Source organism: Trichechus manatus, unplaced genomic scaffold (assembly GCF_000243295.1).
Source record: "Trichechus manatus latirostris isolate Lorelei unplaced genomic scaffold, TriManLat1.0 scaffold00137, whole genome shotgun sequence".
In the NCBI taxonomy this organism is placed as follows: Eukaryota; Metazoa; Chordata; class Mammalia; order Sirenia; family Trichechidae; genus Trichechus; species Trichechus manatus.
Window position 1 is genome coordinate 3,569,368 of NW_004444073.1, and position 10,785 is coordinate 3,580,152.

A 10,785-nucleotide genomic window follows, 5' to 3' on the forward strand; every position below is an offset into this window, starting at 1 on the left:
TGAGTCAAGAGGGGCTTCATGGAGGAAGCAACCCAAGCTGAGCCTTAAAGAATTGGTAGACTTCAGATAAACACAAGTGAAGATGGAAGGCAATTCAAGATGGAAACATCCACCTTGAATTATGAGAATTAAATGAGATACTTCACAGAAGCTGCTTGGCAAGATTCCTGCACCTAGAAAGCCCCCAGTGTTGCTATTATTTCTGCTGTTAATATTTTACTACTTTTACTGTTGTTACAATTTTTTTTACGCCAGTTTTACTGCTTTTAGTAAGGTAACGGGGATTAAAAGGATGGGTTTGGAAGATAGTGAGGAAGGACACGTCTGTTTCTTAAGAAGTATGTGGAATAAAAGGAATCAAAGAGAACGAGCGCTTGCATCAGACTTGTCTGTCAAGCATGCTCCCCACCCCCGTCCCCATCAAAAAAAAAAAAGCTTGTGCTCAAAGGGGACCACAGCAGAAGTTACAGTAAGAAAATTAAACTAGGTGCCTACAAACACCACTACTGATCGTTGTGTAGTTAAAAATCATCAGGTGTTAGTAAAGAGAATGTATGAGCCACAGCATTCTAAGCACCTGGCCGGAAGTACAGTTCCTGTCTTTCTGCATCTTTCTTTGTCCAGGGTCTAGCTGTTTTATGGCAAACATATCAATAGGAAAAAGATAAAAATAAGACGATGCTATTAAGTGCCTGGAACCCTGGTGGTGCAGTGGTTCGAGCTTGGCTGCTAACCAAAATGTTGGCAGTTCAAATCCACCAGCCGCTGCTTGGAAACCCTATGGGGCAGTTCTATTCTGTTCTATAGGAGTGCTGTGAGTCGGAATCGACTCGATGGCAATGGATTTCTTTTTTTTTTTTTTTAGCAATGACGTTGCTAGGACAGAAAGTACGAACACTAACAGAGTGAGCAGGTGTTTGTTCTCATATTCAACACATCCCCTCTGGTACTGTATTCAAGAAGTGGCGAATGAGATTTCAATTCAGAGTGATTATTGCCTGAGTCTCAGAACAAGTACTTTCTTGTGAATTATTACCCGCTTTGCAATGGCCAGTCTCTGTTCATTCTGTTTGCTGTCATGTTCTGTAAATATCAAAGAGGCTGCAGAGGCAGCCATCACGGAGTGCAGCATGTGCTTCCCAGGCGCACAAAGGCTGCTCCTCCACGATACCATCTCAGGGTCTGCAGGCTGCTCTCCTACAGGGGATTAGCCCGCTCACGGCAAATGACAACAAACTCCAGTTTTAGTTTCTATTTTATGTCACGGGGCTTCTGTGTGTGTGCAAGTGTTGGGAGCTGGTTCAAAGGGACAAGGTCCCGCTGCAAAGAGCCTAGGTGATTTGTTTGGGCTCCGTTTGGCTACATGGGCTCTTGGCTCTGGAGGAGCTCGAAGCCGGCTCCTGGGACGGCTCCCTGCTGAAAGTTTCATTCTGAGTAGTGTTCTCAAAGAGGCGGACATCCCGTAGGGAGGTGGTAATTCTACCTTGTCATGCAAAAACCCAGAGGCTCAAAAAAAAAAAAAAAAAAAAAGCAAAATTAGCATTTTTTCTTGAAGTATTTTCCTTTTTGAAATAAAGGAACAGTTTGAGACCTGTGAATTATTGCAATGACTGAGCGCGCCATGAGGCAGCGTGTAAAATAACCTGAGGTCCCAGCATTCCGATGCAAGATGCAGGAAACTCTTGTTTTCCAAATGCCTGACTTATCCCTGACCACAAGAACTTGTTGCAGCTTAAGGAGCAGTATTAGCTCAACAAGGATCATTTCTTTAAAGTGGACTTCAGATACTTTGTGGGTGAAACTCACCAAACTCGCCATTTGTTCTAGAAGGCAACTTGTTGCAAACTGCAGTACCACGAACTGTGGTCACAGACTCTGTTTCTCACTGATACTCAATGAAAAAGATCAATAAAGAAAGTGTGGTCCTTCCTTCCTTACACAGTGCTACATTTCTCAATGCACTGGATGTTGTCTCGAGGGGCTGTGGGCTTTACTCACCTCTGACATTCCTAGCAAAAGCCTCACAGCTCCAGCCCCCATTACAAGCACACCATTTCAAACACTGCTATAGGATTAATTGAAAGGGCTTTTTCCTAAGGAAAGCGGGAATGTAAAACAAACAAACAAACAAACAAACATCCACTCATAAATATTACTCAAGATTTGCACATTCAGTAGCAGAAGAAAAAAAATCTTTAATTGTAAGAAACTACAATACTGGTTCTTGTATACTGTGGAAAACTCGTTGCTTTAGCTTATCTTTCTTTCAATCTTTTTAATAAAGAAAATAAACTCTACCCATTCACAGTATTGGCTGGGATACTGTCTCTTAGGTTTTACCTGTTTCATCCTTTAAAATCAAAGTTCATTGTGGAAGGCAAGAGACTTACCTTAAAGGAGTAGGAGAAAGAGCCCCACTCCTCTCCCTCCACCACTTCAGTGAAAGTCACTGTTTCGGTGCAGGCGGCCGGGGAAGAATCCAGCATCTGCGTGATCCCGCTGGAATTGGGGCTGCCCTCTGTGAGGTTGGATGGCATGGCTTAGACAGGGTTGAGTCTCTCTGGCCCGGTGCCTGCAGCCGAATAGCAGAGTCCGGCTCACCTCTGGGGAGCTGGGCAGCAGGCTACAGCTCTGCCTTCCAAGGGTTCTGGCTGGAGCTGGGCTGACAAAGGCACACAGAGCCTGAGCTCACATCATTGAAGAGATCTGCCTGATGACAGGGAAGATCCACGTGCTGCTCTCTCCTCGCACTTTCGATGCGGTAGCCAGCACAGTCCCGGAAGTGGGACTGTGGGACACAGTCCTGGAAGTGGTTGGAGCCCCCGACAGCAATCCCCATGGTCCCTGGACAGGCCTCCCTTCAGCGTGTCTCTACCCAGTTGTGCTTTTCCTAACTTCCAGAACGGGCCCCTACTCCAAAAATACAGGAATTTGGACTCATCAGTGGGTCGGTTAACTCAGGTTGTGTTTGCACTTCTGAAATCAAATCATAATTATGCATTTGTTTCAGCTGAGGATGTCGTCTGACTTGGAATCCTCACTCAGCCCTGTACTGAGTAGCGCACAGCATTATTTCAGAAAACGTGCTGCTAGCACATTTGGATTTCACACCCTTGGTTCTGCTCTAGGTTTTCAAAGGGCAGTTCTCAGAAAAGCCTGTGGTCTCTGTTTGTCAGTAAGGCCCAGCCCCTCTGTAATATGGCTGAGAGCGGTGCCTGGTAGAGAATCCCATTGCCTTGAGAATATTTGCCCCTGTTGTTGCCCAGGGCCATGCTCAGGGTGAGGGCTGCATGGAGGTAATGGCAGTATCCTTGGCACAATAGACAGGGGTGGGCAAGAATAACAATGGCTGCTCCCATTTCACAAAAAACACGTTCATACGTGCTTTGACTTAATTTCCAAAACAACTCTGTGAGGCCATCAGAGAAGATATCTTTATGTTTCATTTTACACTAGAGGAGACTGGCTGTGAGGGGTAACATGACTTGCCCAAGATCCCAAAGCTGACGATGGAAAGAAGATGAACTCCTACCCCATCAGAAATCCCTAGACAGTGGTGCTTTCATCTAACACAGACGGGTTTGCATTAATTCCCAAATGCCTACAGGAGCATGGAGTTAACGTAAATAGAGGTGGCAGGCCAGGGACAAAACAATAGGAACTAAGCTGCTTACTGTATTGCAAACAAGCATAATACCTGACTACTTACACTGAAAACACTCCGTGAGCCAAATAAACATGCCCTGCCACGTGTTTTTGACACCTGGTATAGGAGAGGTTGCAGGTTTAGTACAATCATTAAAGACTGCGGCCCCCCATGAGAGTTTCTGGGAAAGCTTTGGTGTAATCAATCCAGCCCTGAGAAGAGTACAGTATGCTACAGTGTATCCACTTGGAAGGGGCAGGGCAAACAGGAGGGAGCTGTCCAGAAAACGGAATAAGCTGTGGCTCTTAGGGAAAGGGTAACAACAGGACAGCAACCTAATAGCAAAATGAGCAAAGAACATTCCATCTGGCAAATAAACATGAAAAGATGCTCAACCATATTAATAAGTAAGGAAAAGCAACTTAAAACAATAAGAAAGCATTTTTACCTAATAGCAAATGAAAAATAGATATGACTACCTCTAGTGTTGATAAGAACGAGGAGAAATGCATATACTTTTTCACTTCTGATGAGAGGATTAATCGACATAGTTTCTTTGAAGATAAATTTGGAAGTATCTAGTAAAATTGAAATCAGACATCCTAAATAATGCATCCTAAATGCATTATTACACTTCAGCGATGCTGATAATTTTCCATCTCTTTATCTGAGTTATGTATATGTGTTCCATTTGGGGAAATTTGATGTGCTACACTGTTAAAATATATGTGCTTTTTTACCAGAATGTTTTACTTGAATAAAAATTTATAAAACAAAACCTGTGAGAAACATCTAGGGGGTGAGTGGCGATGTAGAAGCTGGTTGGGTCACAGTGTGGTAGGGACGAGGTGAAAGAAAATGGCAGATGCTATGAACAGGGTATAGGCTGAGTGTTCTGGTTGTGCCTGTTTCTCCCCACTCATGGTACCTATGGGTACCCAAAAGAAGCACTCATGCACACACACACACACACACACACAATTTTTATGCAAATAATGCATGCCTGCTACATTTGTTTGCTGGTCTCGCCCTCCCCTCTGTGAGGTATTTTTGTAAGGGGACTATGCTATTTTTTTTTTTTTTAACAGCAACTTGTGGAAAAGGATTGGCATGGTGGTGTGCTTTTGAGGGTGCCTTACAGGGGGAGGGTGCGGCTGGCAAACAAACAAAGGGAACCAGTGTTATTTGTGTAAAAATAAGGTGTGTGTGTGTGTGTGTGTGTGTGTGTGTGTGTGTGTGTGTGCCCTCATGGTGCAGTGGCTAAAGCTCTAGACTGCTAACCAAAAGGTCAGCCTTTCAAAATTATCAGCTGCTCTGCAGGAGAAAGATGTGGCAGTCTGCTTCCATAGAGATTTACAGCCTTGGAAACCCTACTGGGTTGCTAAGAGTTGGAATCAACTGGATGGCAGTGGGTTATATATATATGTATATATAAATGTATACACACACACACACACACACAAGGAGACATGCAAAAAGATGTCTTTGCAACATTGTTTGGAAACAAATCAGAACCAACTTAATATTCACGGTTAAGAAATTGATCAGAACTCCAAACTAGGAACTACCCAAATATACATCATTAGTAGACTGGATAAATGCTTTATTGTTTAGTCACACAATGGAATACTATAGAGTAATGAGAATGAATGATCTACAAACATAACACTATGGATGAAACTTATAAACATAATATTTAGCAAAATAATATATTTGTTTAATTTATAACAGGTATAGCTGTATGTGAAGTTAAAAGAACAGTTGCAGACAAGATGGCAAGCTAACATAATTGTTAACTTCTCCCCAGAATTCAACCCTGAAGACTCCACAAAAATGAGAAGTATATTGATGGATCACAGAACTTAGCATGAAACCACGAAACACCCACTTGAATGGTTAAAATGGTAAAGATGGAAAATACCAAGTGTTGGTAAGGATAAAAAGAAGAAGAGCTATCATGTTTTACTGTAGAAGTGCAAGTTGGTACAACCACTTTGAAAAACTGTTTGGCAGTATTACCTAAAGCTGAACATAGGCATACTTTATCATCAGCAGTTCCATTGCTAGGAAAGTAATCAACACAAATGAGCATATTTTTAAACCAAAAAATATAAAGATGAATATAGTGGCTCTGTTTTTAATTGCCCCTAACTGGAAACTACCTACAGACATATCTCATTTTATTGTGCTTCACCTTGTTCAGCTTTGCAGATATTGTGTTTTTTACAAATTGAAGGTTTGTGGCAACCCTGTGTCAAGCAAGTCTATCGGCACCATTTTTCCAACAGCATGTGCTCACTTCATGTCTCTGTGTCACATTTTTGTAATTCTCACAATATTTCAAACCTTTTCATCATTAGTATATCTGTTATGGTAATTTGGGATCAGTGATCACTGATGTTACTATTGTAACTGTTTTGAGGCGCCACAAACCTTGCCCATAAGACAGCGAACTTAATCGATAAATGTTGTGTGTGTTCTGACTGGCCGTTCCCCCATCTCTCTCCCTCTCTTCTCCCTCCCTCAGGCCTTCCCATTCCCTGAGACACAACAATATTGAAATTAGGCCAATTAAGAATCCTACAACGGCCCCTAAGTGTTCAAGTGAAAGGAAGAGTCGCACATCTCTCACTTTAAATCAAAGCTAGAAATGATTAAGCTTAGTGAGGAAGGCATGTCAAAAACTGAGACAGACCAAAAGCTGGGCTTCTTGCACCCAACAGCTGAGTTGTGAATGCAAAGGAAAAGGTCTTGAAGGAAATTAAAAGTGCTACTCCAGTGGACACGCGCGTGATACAAAAGCAAAACAGCCTTACTGCTGATATGGAGAAAGTTTTAGTAGCAGATCAAGCCAGCCACAACATTCCCTTAAGCCAAAGCCTAATCCAAAGCAAGGCCCTAACGCTCTTCAATTCTTTGAAGTCTGAGAGAGGTGAAGAAGCTGCAGAAGAGAAGTCTGAAGCTAGCAGAGGTTGGTTCATGAGATTGAAGGATAGAAGCCATCTCCATAACATAGAAGTGCAAGGTGAAGCAGCAAGTGCTGATATAGAAGCTGCAGCAAGCTATCCAGAAGACCCAGATAAGGTAATTGATGAAGGTGGCTACACTAAACATCAGATTTTCAGTGTGAACAAAACAGCCTTATACTGGAAGAAGACGCCATCTAGGACTTTCATAGCTAGAGAAGAGAAGTCAATGCCTGGCTTCAAACTTCAAAGGACAGGCTGACTCTCTTGTTAGGGGCTAATGCAGCCGGTGACTTTAAGTTGAAGCCCACGCTCATTTACCATTCAGAACATTCTAAGGCTCCTAAGAATTATGCTAAATCTACTCTGCCTGTGCTCTGTAAATGGAACAACACAGCCTGGATGACAGCACGTCTGTTTACAACATGATTTACTGAATATTTTAAGCCCATTGTTGAGACCTACTGCTCAGAAAAAAAGATTCCTTTCAAAATATTACTGTTCATTGACAATTCACCTGGTCCCCAAGAGCTCTGATGGAGATGTACAAGGAGATTAATGTTGTTTTCATGCCTGCTAACACAACATCCATTCTGCAGCCCACGGATCAAGGAGTAATTTTGACTTTCAAGTCTTATTATTTAAGAAATACATTTCATAAGGCTATAACTGTCATAAACAGTGATTCCACTGATGAATCTGGGCAAAGTAAATTGAAAACCTTCTGGAAAGGATTCACAATTCTGGATGCCATTAAGAGTATTCGTGATTCATTGGAAGAAGTAAAAATATCAAGGTTAAGAGGAATTTGAAAGAAGTTGATTTCAATCCTTGTGGATGACTTTGAGTGGTCCAAGACATCAGTGGAGAAAGTAACTACAGATGTGGTGGAAATAGCAAGAGAACTAGAATTAGAAGTGGAGCCTGAAGATGTGACTGAATCACTGTAATTTCATGATAAAACTGCAACAGATGAGGAGTTGCTTCTTATGGATGAGCTAAGATAGCGGTTTCTTGAGATGGAATCTACTCCTGGTGAAGATGCTGTGAACATTGTTGAAATGACAATTATGGATTTGGAGTATTACATAAACTTAGTTGATAAAGCAGTGGCAAGATTTGAGAGGATTGACTCCAATTTTGAAAGAAATTCTACTGTGGGTAAAAAGCTATCAAGAAGCATTGCATGCCACAGAGATATCTTTTGTGAAAAGAAGTCAATCAATGAGACAAACTTCCTGTTGTCTTCTTTTAGAAATTGTCACAAACACGCCAAACTTCAGCAACCACCCCTCTGATCAGTCAGCAGCCAACAACACTGAGGCAAGATCCTCTGCCAACAAAAAGATTACAGCTCACTTAAGGCTCAGATGATGATTAGCATTTTTTAGCAATAAAGTATTTTTAATTAAGGTATATACATTGTTTTTGAGACATAATGCCATTGCACACTTTATAGACTACAGTATAGTGTAAACATAACTTTTATATGTACTGTTGTTATTAGGTTCGGTCGAGTCAGTTCAGACTCATAGCAACCCTGTGTACAACAGAACGAAACACTGCCCAGTGCTGTGCATCCCCACAATCATTATTATGCCTGAGCCCATTGTTGTAGCCATTGTGTCAGTCCATCTCATTGAGGGTCTTCCTCTTTTTTGCTGACCCTCAACTTTACCAAGCATGATGTCCTTCTCCAGGGACTGATCCCCGCTAATAACATGTCCAAAATATGTGAGATGTAGTCTCTCCATCCTTGCTTATAAGGAGCATTCTGGTTGTACGTCTTCCAGGACAGGTTTGTTCATTTTTTTGGCAATCCATGGTATAGTCAATGTTCTTCACCAACACCATAATTCAAAGGCTTCAATTCTTCTTCAGTCTTCTTTATTCATTGTCCAGCTTTCACATGCATATGAAACAGTTGAAAACACCATGGCTTCGATCAGGTGCTCCTTAGTCTTCAAGGTGACATCTTTGCTTTTCAACACTTTAAAGAGATCTTTTGCAGCAGCTTTGCCCAATGCAATGCGTCTTTTGATTTCATGACTGCTGCTTCCATGGGTGTTGATTGTGGATCCAAGTAAAAGGAAATCCTCTGCAACTTCAATCGTTTCTCCACTTATCATGATGGTGCTTACTGGTCCAGTTGTGAGGATTTTTGTTTTCTTTATGTTGAGATGCAATCCATACTGAAAGCTGTAGTCTTTGATCTTCATCAGTAAGTGCTTCAAGTCCTCTTCACTTTCAGCAAGAAATGTTGTGTCATCTGCATAACGCAGGTTATTAATGAGTCTTCCTCCAATCCTGATGCCCTGCTCTTCCTCATATAATCCAGTTCTCAGATTATTTGCTCAGCATACAGATTGAATAGGTATAGTGAAAAGAAACAACCCTGATGCACAAGTTTCCTAATTTTAAACCATGGAGTATTCCCTAGTTCTGTTTGAAAGATTGCCTCTTTATCTATGTACAGGTTCCTCATAAGCACAATTAAGCTTCTGGAATTCCCTTTCTTTGCAATGTTATCCATAATTTGTTATGATTCACACAGTCGAATGTCTTTGCATAGTCACTAAAACACAGGTGAACATCTTTCTGTTATTCTCTCCCTTCTGGGAAACCAAAAAAATCACGCGATTCACTTTATTGCAACATTCGCTTTATCGCAGTGGTCTGGAACTGTACAGACCACAATATCTCTGAGGTATGCCTGTAAATACTCAATTTATCCATCATAAAATGGATAAATGACTTCTGGTATTGTCACACAATGAAAAGCTATACATTAATGAGAATGAATAATCTACCATTATAGGTAATAGCATGGATGAACCTCACAATCATAACTTTGAATTAGAAGCCAGACACAGCAGAATACTGTTGGACTTCATTTATATAAAATTAAAATCTGATCTACAATGTGAGGAAATAAGAGAGTAGAAGCCCTTGGGTGGTTAGTGACTTGAATGGGTCAGGAGTGGGAACTTCTGAGATCTGGTAATATATTGTTTCTTCAGTGGGATGATGGTTACATAAGGGTGCTCCACTTATGAAAATGCATTGAGCTATATTCACTTACTTACACTTTGTATACTTTTCTGTATGTATATTATACAAGCTTATAAGACAAAAGCTATGAGAAAATCCTGGCAGTGGGTCAGAGGTTGGTGAGGTCACAGTGTGGTGAGGGCGAGAGATGCAAAGGGGAAAAGGCAGCCTAGCACATTCAAGGGCTAGGTGCCATGAATAGAGGACAGGCTGAGCAAGAGCTTTCTAATTGTGCCCTTTTTTCTGCACACACTGACGAGATGGCTCATTACTTGGCCCGTGGTTACAACAGACCAGAAAAATAACGGAAAAAATAACTCTGGAGCCTGGCTAGGGGAGTGATCACAGCACATGTAGATAGGCAGCCTGGACTCTGAGTGTTTCCTCTGTATTAGGTGCAATCAAAGTGTTGGCCAAGATTAGGATCTCATCAGACATTCAACTGGGGAAGGATCCACTTCCAGACTCACTCAGGTTGTTGGCAGAATTCATTTCCTTATGGCTACAGGACTCATGGCAGCTTTTTCTTCAAAGCCAGAAAACAGGAGAGAGAATATAACAAGATGGGCACAGCACTCTTGGATAATTACGTACATGAAGTTGCATACATCCTTTGCATTGTTCTATTGATTAGAAACAAATCACAGGCCCCACACACATTCAAGGGAAAGGGATTACACAAAGGCATAAAAACCAGAGGTTGCATATCATCAGGGCCACCTTAACATCTGTCCTCCAAATCATCCCATGGGCTAGGTGTTTACAACTAAGGGAGGTAGCTTTTGAAAAAGACCAATGTGGGATGAAGCTAAAAGTTTAAGGTACACTAATTGGGAATACTGGGTATAAAAATAAATAGTTGGGAGCATAATTCTAACTCACAAAAAAAAGACCAGATTTACTGGCCTAAAGGAGACTGGAGAAACCCCGAGAGTACAGCCCCCAGATACCCTTTTAGCTCAGTGGTGAAGTTACCTCCGAGGTTCACTGTTCACCCTGGGAGTGGACAGCCCCATAAAACCAAATGAGACTAACGAGGTATAGGAGTCCAGTGACCAGGGCCAGAAAGCAGAAGGGGACAAGGACGCTGGTGATAGGGAACCCAAGGTTGAGTAAGGATAT

The 10,785-nt window shown here is 41.7% G+C and overlaps 1 protein-coding gene across 2 annotated transcripts in view; it reads right to left on the reverse strand.

Annotated features, from left to right (window-relative positions):
• The window catches only part of NPSR1 (neuropeptide S receptor 1), a 200,527-nt gene extending 197,990 nt beyond the window's left edge, over positions 1-2,537 (reverse strand). For both annotated transcript variants that reach the window (XM_012558111.1, XM_004385313.1), the window contains exon 1: positions 2,391-2,537. In XM_012558111.1, the coding sequence (XP_012413565.1) occupies positions 2,391-2,537 (147 nt within the window). The remainder of the gene's footprint in view (positions 1-2,390) is intronic.
• Positions 2,538-10,785: the final 8,248 nt, after the last annotated feature.